The sequence below is a fragment of the Carettochelys insculpta genome, chromosome 13 (genome assembly GCF_033958435.1).
Source record: "Carettochelys insculpta isolate YL-2023 chromosome 13, ASM3395843v1, whole genome shotgun sequence".
In the NCBI taxonomy this organism is placed as follows: Eukaryota; Metazoa; Chordata; order Testudines; family Carettochelyidae; genus Carettochelys; species Carettochelys insculpta.
In genome coordinates, this window is record NC_134149.1 from 10,881,236 (window position 1) to 10,902,662 (window position 21,427).

At 40.9% G+C, this 21,427-nt stretch overlaps 1 protein-coding gene across 1 annotated transcript; it reads left to right on the forward strand.

Annotated features, from left to right (window-relative positions):
- Nucleotides 1–350: 350 nt before the first annotated feature.
- Nucleotides 351–20,608, forward strand: TMEM185A (transmembrane protein 185A). The gene is made up of 7 exons (XM_075007640.1): nt 351–577; nt 4,827–5,003; nt 6,798–7,005; nt 11,342–11,425; nt 16,180–16,356; nt 16,981–17,104; nt 19,173–20,608. The coding sequence occupies exons 1-7, from the start codon at nt 540–542 to the stop codon at nt 19,415–19,417; spliced, it is 1,053 nt and encodes a 350-aa protein (XP_074863741.1). The 5' UTR covers nt 351–539; the 3' UTR covers nt 19,418–20,608.
- Nucleotides 20,609–21,427: the final 819 nt, after the last annotated feature.

A 21,427-nucleotide genomic window follows, 5' to 3' on the forward strand; every position in this document is an offset into this window, starting at 1 on the left:
GCGGGCCTCAGCCCCCATTGGAGCCTTCCTCGGGCCACTGGCCAGCGCCGCACCCCAGGCCTGGCAACATCAAAGGCGCTGCTGTTTGCTAAGCCCGCCATTGGCTAGGCCAGCAGCAGGGGTCGGGGACCAGCCAATGGCTAAAGCCTTCGCGGGGGTGTGTCCAGGACAGAGCCCTCCCTCAGCTGAGGAAACGGCGGAAAGCCGGGCACAGACAGACTCCTTCCCCGAAGGCAAAGCTTCCTTTCCTTCAAAGCGCATGCGCCTGCTCCTTGAGCATGCGTACTATGCCTGGTCCTCTCAGGCGAAGTCTGTTCGTCGAAACGGAACGGCGGCTTCTCGATCTTCCTGCGCGTGCGCTGAGGAGAGGCGCATGCGTGCCGCGTATAGCCCTCCGGCCGGACGGTGGCTGGGAGAGGAGGGATGAGTGGGTGATCGGGCTGCTGCGGTGGTGGCAGCAGCTCCGCGAGCGGACAACCGCGGCGCTTGCGCCATGAGTCCGGTGTAGAGAGCGGCCGAGGCGGAAGGTTGGGGGCGCCATGAACCTGCGGGGGTTATTTCAGGATTTCAATCCGAGGTGAGGCCTAGTGGGAGCGCTTTGGGCTTCTGCTGGCCGGGCCCCAACGGAGCTGTCGGGCCACCGTACCCAGCACGGCCCAGCCTCGGCCTGCGCCCGAGGCTCAGGGGAGCGGGGTTCAATCCGAGCTCTCCCCGCGCTGTTTGTTCCCCGCCCCCACGTCCTGGTGCTCCTGTGCCGGTTGCTTTGCTTTCACGCCTGGGAAGCGCCGCTGCCGCCACAGTGCCCGGTCAAGGGGGCTTCCTGTCCCGCGGCCCTCCATAGCTCTTTGCAGCTCCGACGCTGTTTTTTTCGCCCGCAGAAGTGAGCCCCAGGAACGTCAGGACCTCCCCCCGCCTTGCCCTGGGACCGAGCGGCTACACTCACCACGTTGCACGCAATGGGCGGAACCGGGCTCAGTCGCGGGGGCTCCTGCGCTCCACATTTCTAAGCGTGACATGGTTTCGTCGTGCGGCCTAGCTGGGAGTGCTGATAGCTCTGATCACTTGGACTGCCGGCGAGAGTGCTATGAGTAAGGGGCGGGGAGGCCTACATGTGCCCCCAAGAACGCAGCCCTTGCTCCAGGAAGGGTCGGGTTACAACGCCTGCTTGGGTGCTGTACAAACCTAGGTATCTTGGCCTGAATAGAGATGCTGGATTTATGGCTTATTGGAGCAATCCATAACTCCAGCTTTTTGCTCTATAACTGTAGAGGTGCTAACGGACTACTGTACCTGGAATAGTTTCTTACAATATACGCCAACTACTTGTGCTAAACGACCCCTTCCACCTTGCATTTTCAATTGATGGTGGGAGTTTCTTTCCCACACCTGCAGAAGATTTGTGTGTGGTTCCACAGCTTGTCTTTCTCACGTAAGAAGTTGGTGCAGTAAAATATATTACTTCATGCATCTTGTCTGTGAACACACAAGCAGTTTCTCATTTTGTATAAATCAGTCACTTCTCTTGCTCTGGGTCTTTTTTCTCAAAGTAGTAGGGGGTTTAGATTGTAAGGCTAGAAGACAGATCAGTAGATGATCTGGTCTGTTTTCCTTTATACACTGTACATAGACTTTCACCCATTTGTCCTAGTATTGATCCCACTAATATGTGTGAACAACAAGAAGTCTTGTGGCACCTTATAGACAAACAAATATTTTGGAGCATAAGCTTTCGTGGGCAAAGACCCGCTTAAGCTTATGCTCCAAAATATCTGTTCATCTATAAGGTGCCACAAGACTTCTTGTTCTCATAGCTACAGCGTAACACGGCTGCCTCTTTGATACTAATTTGTGTGTGACTGAAGCATGTCTTCCCTTAAGACATCCAATCTGGCTTTTAAGGAAGAGACACCCTTTAAAAATAGGGATATTTATGTATAAGAGGGATGTTAATGGTTAACCAGTAAGCTTCACCCTTAATGCATGAGGCTTACTGGTTTTGGTTAACAGGTAGGGGCTGGAGCAGCCTACAGGGCTCACCACAGGTGTGGAGCACTCAAGCCAGACTTGAGCAACCCTCTCCAGTGTGGAGGTGCTCAGCCTCTTCACCTCATGCAATCAGCTAACTGGTTACACTTAACATTTAACCAGTTAACTAATTATTCAGGATTTTACATCACTAATTTATAAAACCACAGTCTTGTAGACTTAGTACCTGAAACTGCCTCACTAACAAATATGTAGGAATGTGAAACTGGAGGTCTCTCTTGCTAGTTTACCCACCAGTCCAATTACATTAACTGTTACACTTGTATTTCAGGTAAGACTGATAAGACTCTTGTAAATTTCTACAAACATTTAAATGGCTCTGATGGGCCAGGGATAAAAAATCAGACCCCATGAGGACTGCTCTTTCTAAAAAAAGGACCTGTGGAGCATCTATACACATTTTCTTTTGAAAGACGCTATCGAAAGGGGGTGCTCTTCCTGAAAGGGGGAAGAGATACTGTAATGTTCTTTTAAATTACACCCTTTGTCTTTTGTAATGCTTTAAGATAGAGAATGAATTTACTGCCCCTCCTCCCTATCTTTACCATTTTATCACAGTTTAGGGGCAGAGTGCCTTCAGTATGCTAGATTGAAAATATATTAGCATAACACCTTAAATCCAAATCTATATGAGGCCAAAATTGCGTGTCCATTGGGGGAGGAAAAAAAAAAAGGCTGTAGTTGCTGTATTCCTGACTATGGACCTCCTGGCTCTGTGGAGTGTGGCAAGGCTGTAGTAGGGCGATCTGTGTAACTCCTTTTACTGCTCTCTCAGGCCGAAAGAATACAAATGTGTAATTGTTAAAGGAATTGGGCAAGTGAGTAGATCTGTGTTTGAGGGCTAACCATTACAAGACCTCTTAAAATTAGAAAGTTCATAAGCAGTTACAGTGTGTGGGGAAGTGTCAGGGGATGAGAGAATCACAGAAAACAGCATTCATGAAGCATATCCACCAATGAGCCTTAAGTGATCACGGTAACAATCATAACTTACTGCATGCGGTTGTACAAATTGTACAGACTAATGAACATTTCAAGGGGAGTATTGGTGTAGGGAGGCTAATAGCTGGATCATGTTTGCCATTTTGAGAAGAAATGCTGTATAAACATTCAGAATGAGATGCTTATGCTGAAAAGAGGCTTGTAGTTGAATTGGGAGTTGCTGATCTTGTGAATGTTCTGTTAGGATTTAATGGAAATAAAAAGTATCTTACAGGTTATGATGTGGAACTGGGGATTGTATTCTTGATTAACCTACTGGTTTATTGGGTTGTCTTGAGAAAATCACTTAATCTCTCTTCTTCTCATTTTACCAGTCTATAAACTATGTATAATCTCCCACAAAGATTTTTAAGGCTTTAAAGCTTAATTACATGTGCGTAGAGCACTCTGATCCTTTGGTGAGGGTGCTTTATAAACGGAAATTATTTTTGTCCTGTAGTAGTGACTGACTTTTGGACGTGTAATTTTTATCTAATTTCTGGGGACAGGTTGCTACATGGTTGAATAGATGGATTGTGAATAGACTGAGAACAGCTTTAGATCATTACTTAGTTTATAAATAGGTAGTGATGTAACTACTTTTAGGCACAACTTTCTGTATTGTGCATACATTGTAAGCTCTAAAATCACTGAAACAGTAATTTTTGCATATCAAGTTATATTCTAGAAAATCAAAATGTTTAGATTTTCAATAGTAAATTAGAGTAAAACCAAGTCTAAAAGTCCTGTCTTTTGTAAAATTAGACACATCTAATTAGAAAACTAAACTCATGGGTTTTTTTGTCAATTTTTGACACTCCAGATTTATTAAAATACAGTAAAACCAACCATAATGACTACAGATTAGAATTATTCCTTGATTTGTATAGGAAAATATACTTTCCAGGAACATACTGTTCATGAATTTAATGAAGTTGCGTATTTATGAATACACTAATCAGAAGCTGCATTATGAGAGGGAAGATACTTTTCAAAGTCTATTTATAAGCTGTATGCATGTCTTGAAAAATGCTTTTGATGCATTGACTTGAATTCCATAATAGCTGAAAGAGAGTATATAAGAGTGTTTGATTTTAAATATACTTAAAGCACCTCTTCAGAACTGCTTATACCTATTCTATGAAATCAGCATTGAAACAAAGTAAAATTTGCACTTAATTTTAAAACTAAAACTTAGTTCTGTCTTTGCTTAGTAAGATATTAGTATTATAACTAGAAAACAAGCAAATTCAACATTTTTTTTCTGTTGTGTCAAGCTGACATTATTCAGAAATGCTGTGCACAGTGTAGACAAGGCACTGGCTTAACTGAGTTTCATTTGTTTTCTGGAAGTATGTAAAACATTGGTGGGCATCCTGTGGCCCATGGGCCCCATGTGGCTCACCAGAGTTATGTGGCCTGTGAGACATTTTGTTTACTGTTGCCTACATACCATGTTGCCAGATTTTGCAGGTTTCCATCCCCATAGTTCCCACCCCCATCACTACCAGTATTACTAAGGTGACACGCACCTAAAGCAAGGGTATGTGAAGTGAGGTGCAGCAGATTGCACACCACATTGCCTGAGAGCCATGTGCTCCCTCTGCTCCCAGTCAAAGAATTGCCATGGTTCACTTGGTACACTGTGCAAATTCTAGGTTTGCAAGTGCAGTTAGGAAAACTGCCCTGTCCGACAGCATATTGGTTAGGACAATCTTGTGGCCTGCCTAGGTTGCCCATCACTGATGTAAAACAGTCGCCATTAAGTCTAGGTTGTATTTTTTTTTCTTTTTTACTAGCAAATTTCTTATCTATGCCTGCCTGCTGCTGTTCTCTGTTTTGCTGTCTCTCCGTTTGGATGAAAAAATTCAGTGGAGTTATTGGGCTGTCTTCGCTCCAATATGGCTGTGGAAACTGATGGTCATTGTTGGTGCCTCAGTGGGAACAGGAGTATGGGCACGAAACCCACAGTATCGGTAAGCTTAGGACATTTATTTTCACTGAGAAAAGAAACATTTACTATTTCATAGTGAATCAAAACCTTTCAGTATGCTTGTGGTAAACATATAAGGAAGCATATGGAAATCAATGAAACTTCCTTGATGCTGTTTCAAGGTGGTCACTACCACATATATAATATATGGAAACAACTTTATCCTCATATGGACCATTTAGTCTTATACTGTACAGTTCATTTAGGAGACGAGTTAAAACTTCACAGGTTTGTCTGCAGTTTTTGTACCCATTTTGCTATATTGGTTTTGAAGCTTATGTAAAGTGGATAGTCATTCAGTTATAAAGGTCTTTATACTAGAATAGTTTAATTTTTGTATCCGCTATGTTAATGTAATAACCGTTATACTGATATAATTACATCCACATTAGGAAGAGGTAGGTTGCACCATACTAACTAGATCACTTTATAAACCGGCCTGACTAAAACTGATACAAAAATGGTTTAGATCAGCCCTACAGGTGTTTGACCTTTTGTTTAATCTCCTTAATGGCACAAGTGTAGACTGTGTGCATGTATGAACAGACTAGATTGCTAAATGTTTTTTCAGACTTCAATGGGCAAAGTAAAAAAGCAGTCCAGTAACACTTTAAAGACTAACAAAAATATATATATTAGGTGGTGAGCTTTCGTGGGATAGACCCACTTCTTCAGACCATAGCCATACCAGAACAGACTGATGGTCAAAGTGAAATTATTGAGATTTGCTATTTATTAAAAGATAAAACTGGTAGAAACTCATGGATATAGTCAGGTTCTGATCCTTCACGGATATGCTGAAGCTGATGGGAGGTGGCATGTGTAGAAGCAGCCTTAGAATTATAAACAGATCCACACTTCATAGTTCTAAATTGAGATACAAGAATGATAAATGCACAAAAATAAGATATATGTATTCAGCAAATTACAACCTTTAAAATGCCATGCCACACGGTCTGTTTTGCATAGTGTCCATGCATTTTTATACTTATGAGCCAATTTTCATTAAAACATGGTGGGGACATGACACAACTATCAATTTTTTAAATTTTCCCTTTTATTTTTTAGTAGTTAACATTTAACACAGTTCTGTACTGTATTTGCTTTTAGTTTTGTCTCTGCTGCTGCCTAGTTTTGTACTTCCAATTCCAAATGAGGTGTGTGGTTGACCAGTCTGTTTGTAACTGGTGTTCATAATTGTGAAGTTCTACTTTATTAGCTTATAATTAGAAGTCACCCTTTCTAGCAGCAGATACATATGTTGTGGAAAGATTGAGCTAGTCAAAATTTTTCAGATGGAATAATTTTCCATTGGAAAATGCCTACTCCACAGAATCTAAACATTAGGAATGTGTCCAGTCCATCAGGAGTTTCAACTGAAACCAGCTAGCAGGTTGGCCTGCTGGTCATCTGCCAGTCTTTCCTTCTCCTGTGCTATTGAGGGATGAAGCCAAAAATCCATTTTGGCTTTCTCATCATAGATTTTTTTTTAATACTTTTCCTCCTGTGAAAAGTGTTCAATTTTTACTTTTTACTCTTAATTCAGAAAGAAATTTTTGCTTTCCGGAAAGCTCTACAGAAGTTTGATTTCTTAACAGTGCCCCTTACGTATTACCACATGTGTACATGGCACTTTAGAGAGAGTGATTAGTACAAGAAACTTAGAAATATTATATTCAAAATATCTTGGGATATTGTATGATGGTATGTTTCATACATAACATTGTTTTGTGAATTAAGGCCAATACATTTTGGTTCCTTCTTTACCCCTCTTTAGAGCAGAAGGAGAAACCTGTGTGGAGTTCAAAGCGATGTTAATTGCAGTAGGCATCCATCTGCTACTGCTTATGTTTGAAGTTCTGGTATGTGACAGGATCGAAAGAGGAACCCATTTCTGGCTTCTGGTCTTCATGCCATTGTTCTTTGTATCTCCAGTGTCAGTTGCAGCTTGTGTGTGGGGCTTCCGACATGACAGATCCCTGGAGGTGAGATTTGGTTTTTGAGTACGGAGAACTAGGATTATTGAATCCTGAGTAGCAGACTTTTTCCTTACTGATTGTCCATGTGTTACCAGAAAGGGTATCAATCTGTTGTTCTATAGCTTACCAAAATTGAGAAACCAGGAAATGAAATACTGTCCTCACTTCATTTTTTCTACTTCAATTTTCCTTTACTTATAACATGTTAAATTACAACATGATTGTTCTAAACTTGACCTTATTGAATCTGTTTCAACAATGACAGGGCTTATGAATGTCTTCACTGGGCCCTGCGGGGAGCCTCTTCTATGTCGCAGGGGGATCCAGTGCCAATTTAAAGGGCCTGGGACTCTGGCCACTGCTAAGATAGCAGTGAGGGCTGCAAAGAACCCTGGTCCCTTTTAAAGAGAAACTGGCCCACCTTTGCCCACCCCCTTCTGTCATCAGCCCTGAACAATGAACTACAAAAGTGTTTCTGTAATGTGAACTAACGTTTGGAAATCTTGGAAGTTAATTTAGGGCTCGTAAAAAGTGCTCATGGACAGTATTGCCTTCACCGGTGAAGGCTGAAAAGTCCTTTGAGTGACCAATGCTATTTGTAGGAATAAGAGGGTAGCTTGTTTGGGCTCTATACATAATTAACTTCAGCATATAAGAGCACTATTCCTGATACCAGTCAGATGTGGGATACATGCTAGCATGTCTGCAACAAATTCAGCATTTTCATTCAATGGATTACCTGTTTGAGAAAATTATTGCAGCACTGTTATCAGAGGGCTGATATTACAGGGATTATACAAAAACCCCTTACTATTTAGATGACTTATTTGTCTCCAACAGAACTTTTTTAATGTTTGTATATACTGAATTTGTTTGTTTGTTTTTTAAATAGAGAAAGGAAAATTACTCTGTTAGTGAAATGGTGGACTATAATTTTTAGATCCCTTAAACTGCAGCTTTAAAAATATTTGCAAATAGAAATTCATTCTGTAGAATTCTGGGTTTTTTTGCTTTTGTTTTGGTTTTTTTGTGTACATAAAATTTTCATAAAGTAGTCATCTTCCACTGGATGCTTGATTTCCAGGATGAGTGCACAAATGATAAATATTTGTGGAGAGAAATTGGAATCTACTCACCCCTAAAAGGTCATGGCTATCTCCCAAAGAGAACAAGTTACAAAACTCTACTGCCCATTTTTTTCCCACTATTTTATTTCCTTTATTCTCATGCTTTCTTAGTTTGTCTTTCCTTGTCCCTCAAGGATTTTATATCTTCTGTACTCCGCTCTGTAGCTCAGGCTTTTTGTGTACTGTTAACATCCAACAAATCCTAGTGCTCAAACACGTACTACATTGGTTGTAATAATTTAACTGAGACAGTTATTTGGCTGTCGTTCATTCAATAAATAGCTGCTTCATTTTAAAGTATTTTCAGTCTGCTTGATCCACTATGAAACTCATTACACCTTGACACAGCTGGTCACTACTCGATAAGCCCTTGTATATGGATGATAGGCTGGAGAAATTTTCTGCTATATGTTGTGCTCCAGTGACTTTAAAATGCTGTTTATCTGAGGCACAGGTGAATACTTTACAACTGAGTGTGGCATCTTCAAACATTCAGCTGAATTTGGCAAGTGGTGCATATTAATTATAAAAACTCTGTTGCAGAAATCTGTACTGTAGCATTTCTTCTAGCCCTGTGTCCAGTTGTTTTCCTGCTCTAGTATTCTACACAATACTAGAACTAGAAGGGAGCTTGAGAGATGGTCATGTACAGTCCCCTGCACTCATGGCTGGGCCAAGCGCTATTTAGAGCAGCAGTTCCCAACCTTTCGGAGATGGTGACCCATTTTGACAATTCAATAAGACTGTGAGCCAACGCTATACAAAACGTGGGGTGTTCTCCCCTGGGAAAAATGCACCCCCTGCCACCTTCCTGGCTTAAACCCCTCTCAGCCCCAAAACACCCCCCACCTACCTCACACAAGCTCTGCTCGCTCCTGCTGCTCCTTTGCCAGGCTGCTATCTCCTCTGTGTGGCTCCCCCCAGCCCTCCTACTCCCTCCCCTCACCTGCAGCACGGGCAGTTCCCAGCCCTGCCGTGCTGAAATGGGACTCAGTTTAATCGGTTTAACAGCCAGATCCCTCCTGTCAGCCATTAAACCAATTAAATTGAGTTCCATTTCAGTGTGGCAGGGTGGGGCAGGGGCTGGTGGAGTGAGTGGCGGCAGCAGCAGTGGAAGATGCAAATGCTCCTTAAAGAGCCACTTGTGGCTCGGAGCCACCCAGCCGGCAACCCTTAGAAAATCTTATGGTGACCCATGTTTGGGTCCCGACCCAGAGGTTAGGAATCCCTGATTTAGAGCATTCCTGTCAGATGTTTATCTAATCCGCTGTTAAATGTCTTCAGTGATGGAGATGCCACAATTTCTATAGACAATTTATTCCGGTGCTTAAGCATCCTGACTGGAAGTTTAGAAAAAAAACTTTTCTTGCTGCTATTTAAGACCATTGTGTCTTGTTCTAGCCTCAGAGATTAAGGAGAATAAGTTTTCTTCCTCCTCCTTTTAACAGCCTGTTAGACACTTGAAAGCTGTTATGTCCCTCACATTTTCTCCTCTTCAAATTAAGCAAACTAGTGCTTTCACTCATCCCTTATAGGTCATGTTTTCTAGACCAGCGGTTCCCAAACTGAATGTTCCGCAAGCTATGACAAAGTGTTCCATCATTGAAATTGAGTAATGGTGGTCTCTTCCCCATTCTCAGAGGGAAAAAAATTAATTTTGGGATGGAATTTTCTTGATTTTACAGTTTTCTTGAAATGACTATATGGTAACCCATTTTGTATGTGTTTTCTTAATGCCTGGTTTCATTATTATTTGTTGTTACATTTACCATACAGTAATTTAATATTATTATTATCATATTGTGCTTTAGTAATGTTCCTCTTAGTAAGTATGATGATGTAAAAAAGATGAAGTGTTCCGCAGAGAGTGCCATGACGTCCAAGTGTGCCATGACCAAAAAAAATTCATGAATTGAGGCCTACTCAGCACTGAGTAGGGGCGAAGAATTACTTCTCATGTCTTGCTCACGGCACTTCTGCTAATGCATCCTGGAAATACATTTTTGTTTTTTGTTCTTGTTTTTGCAGGGTCACACTGTTGACTTACATTTATCTTAGCTAATACTCAGTTTTGTTTAACAATAGAGAACGTCACACATGCCTCTCAGAGGTCATAGATTATGCAGAATGCCCACTTATTTAACAGAGCCATTATGAAGTGGCACATACTGACTTCTAAAAATATTTATCTCTCAAAAGGATCTTAAATATTGACATTTAAAATAGAAAATGTATTTAATTTCAACTTGCTGTTTTCAGAGTTCATTTCTCTCTGATCCCTTAACCAAAATCTTGCTTATTTGAGGTTGGCCCAGGAACTTCGGGTAATGGAATTCTGCACAGTCAGATGATAGTTCATTGTTTGATCCTTATGAGCTGATCAGAAAGGTGTCATGTTTTCAGTATAATTTAGTTAGTTTTAAAGTACAACTTTTTTACTGCTGGTGACATGAAGTAAAGGTTAATAGGACAATCTAAAAGCAATAGTGGCTTTTGTTTTTTAATTAATACTTAACCTATATATTGCCATATTGGGAAATGTGTCTTTAGTGGAACTAACATATCTTACAATAGACTGCTTTTAATTTCTAAAGACGTAATGTAATTTCACTATTCATAGTGTCCTTTTTTGCATTTTATGCAGAAGTGTTAAACTAGACTGGTCTCATCCTAGCCCTTCTCTTCACTTAACCTCCATCCCCAGTCAGTCTACCCTATGTAACTTGAAGTACACAAATAGTGTAGTTGAAGTTGATGTACTCACCATGGCATCTTCCATGCAGTAAAGTGAATGGGAGCTGCTGTTACGCTGACTTTGGCTACTTCTCTTGTCCTGGTGGTATACCAGAGTCAATGGGAGCGTGCTCAGAGATCGATTGCTGCAGCATTGTTCCACCACATAGTGGAGTCAAGCCCCTAGTTGGTCCCATTGTAGATGTCTTGAATAGCTAACTGAGGCAGTTTTCACTGCAACTAGTAAAGGAAATACCAGTTTAAGAAACAGTAACTAGTAAGTGAAATAAGGAATGGATTGGGTTGATGAAAGAATACATGATTGATCAGTCATGACATCTAGTGCAGTGATCAGTGGTGTTCATTGTTAAAGAACTGTATCACGAGCTATAAATTTATTCTTTCAGCCTTTTTCCATGTCTTGTGTTTTGCTTTACAGTGCTATGAAGTGGTTCTAATGTATCTTTGTTTTTTATTTATAGTTGGAAATTTTGTGTTCTGTCAATATTCTCCAGTTCATATTTATTGCACTCAGACTAGATGAGATCATCAGATGGCCATGGCTTGTACGTAAATTGCATTTACTCCATTTTTAAGGTTGTTTTTAAATGTTGAAGTCTTCATGCAAACATTGAATGTGATGGCCAGCTTAGGAAAAACGTTTTTAAGTGAAGTCAGCTATTTGCTATTAAATTGTGCAATAAAATGAAGGAAGTGGTTATAATGTATAATTGGAAGTAGCAAATTGTAGATACCATTTTTTTATTTAAAAAATTATCAGTGTAAGTGCATTGTGTGGGTTTTTAACAAGTAAGGTATAATGTAAATATGTCCAAAGTATAAAAATGAAACTATATTTTTGGTATCCAGTGATAAAAAGCATTGGAGCACTGTATTAAAAATGCATTGAACCCCCCCCCCCCCCCCCCCCCGCCAGGTAAGCATTTACCTGTATTTTTCAGAAGGATAAACAAAGATATTGAGGAGGTAAGTAGTTTACCACTTGTAAAACATGCTTGGATAGAGTATGGAATAGAATTCATGATCTGGGACTTCCGTTCTGTTGCTACTTAGTCCTCTGCACCTTGAGACTAACAGGTATTTTGGAGCATAATCTTTCATAGGCAAAGACCTGCTTCATCAGATGCATGAGTCATGGTTTTCAGAGGAGGGTTTAAAGAGGGAGTCTCAGTCAAGGGGAGGGCCAGAACTGACAAGGTCTGTTCACTCTTGGAGGATGTGGCCCATTGTCAGCAGTTCTTGTGGAGTTGTGCACATCAAGAGAGAAGAAATCAAGTCAGTTCAGTCAGGATGTGGCCCATTATCAGTAGTTAATATGGAGGTGTGAACGTCAACAGGGGAGAAACTGCTTTTGTAATGGGCCAACCATTCCCAGTCTCTGTTCAATCCTTGGTTGATGGAGTCAAATTTGCAAATGAATTACAGCTCTGAAGTCTCTGTTTGGAGTTTATTTTTTCAAGTTTTTTTGTTGGACTGCTACTTTAAATCAGTTACTGAGTGTTCAGGTAGATTGAAGTGTTCTACAGGTTTTTGTATGTTACCGTTCCTGATGTCAGATTTATGTCCATTTATTCTTTTGCTTAGAGATTGTCCAGTTTGGCCAATGTAAATTGCAGTGGGAAATTGTTGGCACATGATGGCACTTATTATATTAGTAGATGTGCAGGTGAAAGAGCCCCTGATGGTGTGGTTGATGTGGCTAGGTCCTGTGATGATATCACTGGTGTAGATATGTGAGCAGAGTTGGCACCGAGGTTTGTTGCAGGGATTGGTTCCAGGTTTAGAGTTACTGTGGTGTAATAGGGACTCTTTTTGCCCCGCCAACCCCACAAATTTGATACAGTCCTGCGGGATCTGGAAGGCTACTTTAGCCGTCTCCAACTCAAGGAGTATTTCCAACATGACACTGAACAGCACACTGACCCACAGGTACCCTCCCACCTACTGTACAAGAAAAAGAATTCTTCATGGACTGCCCCGATGGCTGAAATGACAGACTGGACCTATACATAAAATGCTTCTACTGATGTGCACAGGCAGAAATTGTGGAAAGGCAGCATCGCTTACCCCATAAGCTCAGCTGTGCAGAACACCAATGCCATCAACAGCCTCAGCCACAATTTTGTCATCCAAGAGGCTGACAAAGGAGGTGCTGTTGTCATCATGAATAGGACAGACTACCAAAAGAAAGCTGCCAGGACACTCTCCAGTATCACATTCTACAAGCCACTGTCCCAGGATCCCACTGAGGAGTACACAAGGAAACTACAGCATCCGCTCAAGACCCTCCCTGTAAAAACACAGGAACAAATCTACACAGACACACCCCTAGAACCTCAACCAGGTTTACTCTATCTACTACCCAAGATCCATAAACCTGGGAATCCCGGATGGCACATCATCTCGGGCATTGGCACTCACTGCAGGATTGTCTGAATATGTGGACTCTCTACTCAGACCCTAAGCTACCATCACTCCCAGCTTTCTTTGAGATACTACTAACTTCCTTAAGAAATTACAATTCATTGGTGACCTTCCTGAAAACACCATCCTGGCCACCATGGATATAGAGGCCCTTTACACCAATATCCCTCATGAAGATGTAGTTCAAGCTGTTAGGAACATTATCCCTAATGAGACTGAGGCACAAATTGTGGTGGAGCTTTGTGACTTTGTCCTCACCCACAACTATTTCAGATTTGAGGACAATTTATACCTTCAAATCAGTAGCACTGCTATGGGCACCCGCAGGGTCCCACAGTATGCCAACATTTTTATGGGTGACCTGGAACCAGTGCTTCCTCAGCTCTCATCCCCTAGTGTCCCTCTTCTACTTGTGCTACATTGATAACATCTACATCATCTGGACCTATGGGAAAGAGTCTCTTGAAAAGGACCACCGTGATTTCAGTTTCCACCCCACCATCAACCTTAGCCTGGACCAGTCCACACAAGAGATCCACATCCTGGACACTACTGTGCAAGTAAGTGATGGTCACATAAATACCACCCTATACCAGAAACCCACAGACCTCTATGCTTACCTACACACCTCCAGCTTCAACCCAGAGCACACTACACAATCTGCTGTATATAACCAGGCACTAAGATACGACGGCATTTGCTCCAGTCTCTCAGACAGAGACAAACATCTACAAGACCGTTACCAAGCTTTCCTGAAACTGTAATACCCATCTAAGAAAGTAAGAAGCAGAGTGACAGAGCAAGACATGTACCCAGAAGTCACCTTCTACAAGACATGCCCAACTAGGGAAACAAGAGAACGCCACTGGCCATCACATGCAGCCCTGGCTAAAGTCTCTCCAGCGCATCAACAGTGATCTACAACCCATCCTGGACAACGATCCTAAACTTCCTGAATTGCACAAAAGTAGAAATTAAAATTTCTTGGAAAGTATTAAGTTTATTCTAGGCAGCATGAAAGGATTTGTTCTTGGTACATATAAAGTTTTGGTTCAAACACAATTCATGCTATTCCATGGATGTTTCCATATACATTTGTACAACCTTCCCTCCCCCTCCCCAAGAAATCACTTTATGCAAATGTGTATCTAATTTCCCAGAATTCCTGTTATGCTAGCATGCATGTTTGTGCCCAGGCCTAGGTCTTTGTCCATTGAAAACCTGGCTACTTTAGTCTATTTAATTTTTTTTTTTCTTTTAGGTAGAAAACCTGCTTTAAATGTTGTTAATGCCATGGCATTAACAAGTCCATGATCTCATTTCTGTTGATTTGCCTACCCAGCAATCATTCATTGAATGGCTGCATGTCAATCTGGAAATCCATGGACTGCTTGTGTCATTCTGCAGTGAGACATTATCATACAGGTTGAACATCTCTAATCTGGAACTCTCATCTGGCAACATCCATAATCTGGTGTGATTTTAGTGAGCTGGATGATCCATTGTCTTTGGTGTGGCGAGGTTTCCCACAGTCCCATAAAGTTTATTTACAGACACCAGTCCTGGCTGTCAGTGTTCTGTGCTGTAATTTACCCCAAATGTCTTTTAAGAGCCCAGTAAACAGTGGAAGTGTTGGTAATGCTAGAAGGCAATATTGACCTCCTATAAGCCGGAAAATTCTCTGGTCTGGCACCAGTCAGGTCCCAAGGGGGCTGGATTAGAGAGGTTCAATCTGTACAAACTCCAGTTAATCTGTGATCAGTTACTGAAGAAATTGGATTGGAAAGGGAAACTGCTGCGATGAACACGAGACAAAGTAGGGAATTAGTGCGTGATGAGAAAGAAGAATGCTTTTGTAGCTAAACAATATTGTCTAATAAATAATTGGTTAATTTAACCAGTATTTATGCAGACTATCCAATTAGGAGGGGGAGTTAATGTAAAAAAGACTAAAATTCTAAAAAGTGACTTTGAGACAAACTCTATTTTTGTATTTTTTTTATGAGTAGATGTGCTATAACTAAAAAATGTTGGGAGGAATATAAGGTGCAAGATGGATAACACAGTATCTCTCATATCTTTTGGACTGACATGGCTACAACTACCTCGCATACAAAAACCAAAATTTAATAGCCTGGTAGTACAGTTGTTGGTCTCCTTTTCAGCCAAGGTACCTACGGTATCTATATTGTAAACTCGCTTTAAGGCAGTGTTTCTTAAAATCTGCTCTACAGAACAGTGGTGTTTAGTGAACAGCCGTCAGGTGTGTCATGAACATTTTGAAAAATACACTGAGGGTATATGTTGTCTGTTGTTTAAACCAGATACAATGTTACTACTTCATTGCTTTGATACCTAATTAAATTACTTCATTTTGTTGTTGCTGTTTTTTTCGTGGGGGCGGGGAGGGGTGTTGGAGGGCCCGATAACAACTTTTTGAAGAAAATTTTCATAGGTGTTCCGCATAAAAATATTGTTTAGTGTTCTGTGGTCTCAAGAAGTTTAAGAAACACTGCTTTAGGCTCTCTGGTCCCATTTCTTATGTCTAGTTAATTTTTGGTGAAACTGAATTAGCCTGAATGGATTTTAAATTGCTTAAGCTAATTGTGTTAAAGGCCCAGTCTAGAAACAGGGTTAAGAAACATATCTTTTAAGAAACATATCTAGTAGCCCAAAGGAAGTAATATGGTACTTAGTATTGGTCTTGGTTCCTGAAGCTTTCTTGTTGTAGAGATGATCTTAATTATAAACACAGATTTACAACAAATTGCTTTCACCTGTTCTGGCTCAGTATACTTATTTTTCTAACATACAAAACTGACACAGAGAAATTCAACTGTGGGAGGAAAAACAGTCAACTTTCTTTCTTTTTCAGGTTGTTTGTGTTCCTCTGTGGATCTTGATGTCTTTTTTGTGTCTGGTAGTACTCTATTACATTGTTTGGTCTGTCCTGTTCTTGCGTTCAATGGATGTTATTGCTGAGCAGAGGAGAACACACATAACAATGGCCATCAGTTGGATGACAATCGTTGTTCCATTACTCACATTTGAAGTAAGTAAAAATGTGATTCTCAGTTAAGTTGTATATCTTGTTACTTCAAGAAGTCTCAAAAGAAGCAACTAAATATGCTATTCACTGGTTAGAAAAAACCTTAACTCTTGTGATGGATTGAGCCAGGGAAGAAATGAAAAGTAGGAACTTTTGCTTCTTCAGTATAAAAATTTATAATTCACATAAGCATTGGACACGTATTACAACTGAGATCAGTGGGATTTTGCATAGTAAAAGGATATTCTTGTACAAACCACACCCCCAGGCTTAAACCCCTGGCAACACCAACCCCTCCCCTCTGCCCATCCCCAGGCTTAACACACGCATCCCTCCCTCCGCAGCCCCAAACCACTCTGCCACCAGCCCCGCACCCCAGCTGGAGCTGTGCGCTCAAGGCTGGCGGCAGCTCTGTGCCCCAGCTGTTGGTCCCACTGCAGCAGCTGGGGCCACCGTGGCAGACGGATAAAAGGGCTCCACGGACCAGATGCTGGCCCAGGGGCCGCTGGTTGGACACCCCTGTTCTCATACAATGTAACTTGTGGGGTTAGGGATTTACCACGTAAAAGTCATAAGATCAGGGATGTGTATTATAATGACTGACATTTGCTTATCTTTTTTCATTAGATTCTACTTGTGCATAGATTGGATGGACATAACACATTCTCATACATACCCATTTTTGTCCCTCTTTGGCTTTCCTTGATAACTTTGATGGCAACAACTTTTGGACAGAAAGGAGGAAATCACTGTAAGTATTTAAAAACACCCAATAATGGATGGAAAAAATCTCATGTTGAGTTCAGTATTTAATCCAGGCTCTATTTTGTGTATTGAGGAATTCTGTGGGGATCTCTCTTAGCAGAGTAGAAGGTATGGCTTAGATATACATTGCAGCAGTCTTTTGTTTAGATTTGTACTGGATACCCATCAACTAGACTGGGATGAACACAGTTCGCTTAGTCAGAAGGAGCTTTGCAGCTTAAAACAGTTTTTCCTTGTGAGTCGCGTGCCATGTATGTAGCCCTTGTTTTGAGTATCTTCTCTGTTGTTAATGATCTAAGAGTTCAGTTTTGACCTCTTGGCTTCATGGAATCACAGCTTCAGATTCCAGCAGAGTCAGCTCAGCCCTTAATCCTTCCACAGTAAATTGAGTTCCATACAGTTTACATTTTATAGCGTAGAGAGTAGTTTTTTCTTTTCCTGCTCGCTTTGTATGCGGAAGACCCTGTAGCATTTATTATAAGAAGATAGGCTTCTCTTGGTGTCCTTAATCAATATTTTGTTTCTCATTTAACCTCACACTGCTGTGCTGTGTGCCAGTTAGCTGTGACTTGCACTCTGATGTCGGGTTTTATTTGATAGTGTAGTATATGGATAGGCTATACAGGTTCAACTTCCCTGGTCTGGCACCCTGGGGACGTGAGTGGTCCCAGACCAGGAATTTGGCCACACTAGGGGAGGTCAGTTCTGCCCTGGTTGGCCTCCAGCCCTTGCTCATGGGCTTCTCTTCCTGCTGTTGCCCATGGTGCTCTTGGTTTCCCAACCCCTCCTGGCTCCAACAGCAGCTTCCAAGGGCGGTAACTTCCCACCCAGCCCCGAGAATGAGCCCCTGCTTCCCGGTCTGAGGCTTTCTGCCCAGCCCCAGCTGCAGCTTTCTGCCCAGTCCCGGCATTGAGTTGCCACCAGCCACCACTCCCCAGCCTGAGCTGCCAGCTTCCCAGCCCTGGCCACTGCTAGCAAGGCAGTCTCTCCCAGGAGTGCCCAGGTTCTGTGGCTGCCTGCTGCTGGTGTAGCTGGCTCCTCCTCCTCCCAGCCCCAGGACTCACGGGTTGTAGAAGATCCTGCCAGACAAGAGACTGACAGATTTGAGATTTTCAGCCTGTACAAACCCTTTGGGCTCCTTAAGAGCTGAGCTTGTTTTTGGTCTCTAATTGCAACATACTGACTTTTTTTAACCTTTTCACATCACCACTAACTATTAAATGTATTTATCCCTGTAATAAAGAATATCTTAGCTTCATATCCTCTACTAATATTGTGAGGACTTAATCATGAAAATATGAGCTAATTTCTTTTCAGCTAGTACATTCTTAATGCATCTAGCTGTATATTCTAAGTTTCTCTCCTAGACCTAGTTAATAAAATAAGACTTCTGTCTGATATGTTTACTTTAGCCTCAGACATCTAATTTTGTATTTCTGCTAGTTATATAACTTAACCAATCTCATTTAAAATTGTTTTACTCTAAAGCCTAAATTTGCGTCCCCAGGTTAGTCTTGTAGCTGTAATCACAGTGCAGTTACGCTGCATCTGATGACAGAATTTGCTTAGTTTCCAAGGCACTATGCCGTAGATTTGGCATTGGGCTGTACATCTTCTTTATGAGTATGGGTTAGGTAATATAACCCCACATACCCTAATGGGTCCCAGAGTGCTCAAGAAACAAATGTTAACTCCACAAGTATACTGAAGTTGCCTAGTTGAAGTCTGGCAACTGGTCACCAAGCTTAATGTCTCTTGACCAGGATGTCATGAAATGTTAAATGGCAAGCAGTCGGGACATTGGTTTTGGTTTATGTGAAAGATTTGCATCTGACAGGCACCACTACCTCTGTACATTATGCTGTGGTACTAATTAATGGAAAGATACAATTTACTGAGTCAATGGAATCATGTGCCTAGTGTCTTTAACCATTGATAAACAGTATTATTTATGTAAAAGATTTTAGTCTGACTAGTTAAATCAAAGAAAGAACTTCTAAAGTTTCATTTCCTTCTGGAGTAAAACTGAAACTTATTAATACTTATTTGTCCAGGGTGGTTTGGAATTCGCAAAGACTTCTGTCAGTTTCTACTTGAAATTTTCCCATTCTTGAGAGAATATGGAAACATTTCCTACGATCTCCATCATGAAGATAATGAAGAAATGGAAGAAACACCTGTTCCAGAGCCTCCAAAAATTGCACCAATATTCCGAAAAAAGACTGGAGTGGTCATTACACAAAGTCCTGGAAAGTACGTCATTCCACCACCCAAGTTAAGTATTGACATGCCAGATTAAGATGGATTTAGAAGATGGACAACTGACAACAAAACTGGAACTGGGAATCAACAGCCAAATGTATTCATCTCATGCCTTGTTCTGTGGTGTGTGTGTGTGTTTTTTTTTTTTTTTTTAAATAAGGATAGGTATTTGTTGGTGGATTGTAATGTAGACATTGGAGATTTTAAAATATGATTTATTTCAGAGCTTTCCTTATTTACTTAAAATCTCATGGTAGCAAATCAGAGCAGAAATGCTAGTTATAATAAGGTTCACAGGTGGAAACCTCTTTATTTTTTAAAACTATAAAGTCATTACTATAGAAATGACTTCAGTACATCAGTTGTAGTGCATTAGGCATTGAAACTGTTAATATTCTATAACGTGACCTCCGATAACTGAAAGTCAGATTTTCCTACATTTCCTTTAAACGTTTTAAGTATTGCATTCCTAATGTTATGTGGTTCTTTTGTCCATGAAGATAGGTGGTTGTCTAATTGGTGAACCTCCCTAGTGGATTGGTTATGTGCCTGGTTGTATAGTATTTATACCAACATTGTAGCAATGTAATATATTCTGTTCAAATTCTAGTTCTGTACAGTATAAATATTATGTAAAGGTATTTTTTTAAAAAGCCTGTATGAAATGCATAGACTATTACAGAGGATGTCTTTCAAGTCTTAACTATATATTTTGGCCTCTCTTTCTGTATGTTCTTTAGGCATATGTACTGATGTGCCTTTACTTGTCATTTCTTATTCAGACATGAACACTATCTATATTACAAAGGCACAGGAGCATTGTGCTCCTCGGGCAAGACTTGAAGGCTTTTGTTTTATATAGAATGTATAACAGTATACGTGATTTTGACTTAATGTAAATTATTATGTAAATAATCACAAACCTTGCACTGACCTGAGGGTGAATGTTAACTTTTGTGTTGCTTTTTCAAGTTCTAGCGTCAAATTTTACCATTAAGCAACACGCTTCTTCGCCCATTAGCCCCTTATTTCAGCTGATCAATAAACTATTTTCTCCTATATTATAGGCAAAATCTATACCTTGTTTTCAGTGCTCAGACTTTGTGGATTATCATTTTTACTGCTCTTGGTTAGCTGTCATAAATATCAAGACTGAACTGTTTGGATAAATTACCCAATCTCCTTTGTAAAACACAGGTCAGTCTAAATTATTAAACCCTTAAAATGAGTTGCACCATTTAAAGATTGTAAATTTTCTATAAAAGCTTTTGTTTGTTTTGATATTGTCATGAATTTTTTGGGTGATGGGCCTTTGTTTTTTATAAATCTATCCTGAGGATGCTTGTGGGACAGCGGGATTAATCTGAATCATTTTACAGCAGCTTGTTCTCCGTGGTCAGGAAATTCTATCTGCTCTTACAGCTTTGTGGTGAGTGTATAATCTGATATCTATCAGTACGCTTTCTGTTAAACAAAAAAAAAAAAAAAAGACTAGTGCAGGAATTACAGGAATGTGGAAACACCATCTCTCCACCATAGCCACTGGTTGTGCCAGAAGAAGGAAATACATTTCTTCTGTCATCTATAATGCTGGCACTAGTGAAGCAAATGCTCCCAACCGCATCACCTTTCTTCTTTCTCCCCCTCCTGTTAAGGGGCATTTAATGGTAGAAAACAGTTCATTATAGTGCATGTTCTTCCTCATCTACTGCAGCAAAAATGGATGTAGAGGTAACCTTGTAACCCATGAATACCCCACCATCATTGTCCACGGGGACTTGAGAGGGTGCTCTGTTCTCACATTTCACACTTGAGAGGCTTAGTGAGGAATGGGCCTTCCATTTGTCCAATGGGTTCTGCTACTGGAACAGAGCAGCTGAGAAGAGACTTATGTTGACTTCCCATACTTGTACCAGAAGGCAGAGAAAGTCAGGGTCTGGCAAACAACTTCCATTCTCCCTTTTTTTGTCTTGCTGCTATCCCTGTGACAAGTGCTTTCAGGTTAGTTCTTGTGATCTTATAATTGTTACTAACACTTAAAACGTGG

Coding starts and splice junctions, on each gene's coding strand:
- TMEM185A (XM_075007640.1), top strand. CDS start 540: ATGAACCTGCGGGGGTTATTTCAGGATTTCAATCCGAG. Junction 11,426..16,179: donor TCATCAGATGGCCATGGCTT/GTACGTAAATTG, acceptor TTTCTTTTTCAG/GTTGTTTGTGTTCCTCTGTG. Junction 16,357..16,980: donor TTCCATTACTCACATTTGAA/GTAAGTAAAAAT, acceptor TTTTTTCATTAG/ATTCTACTTGTGCATAGATT.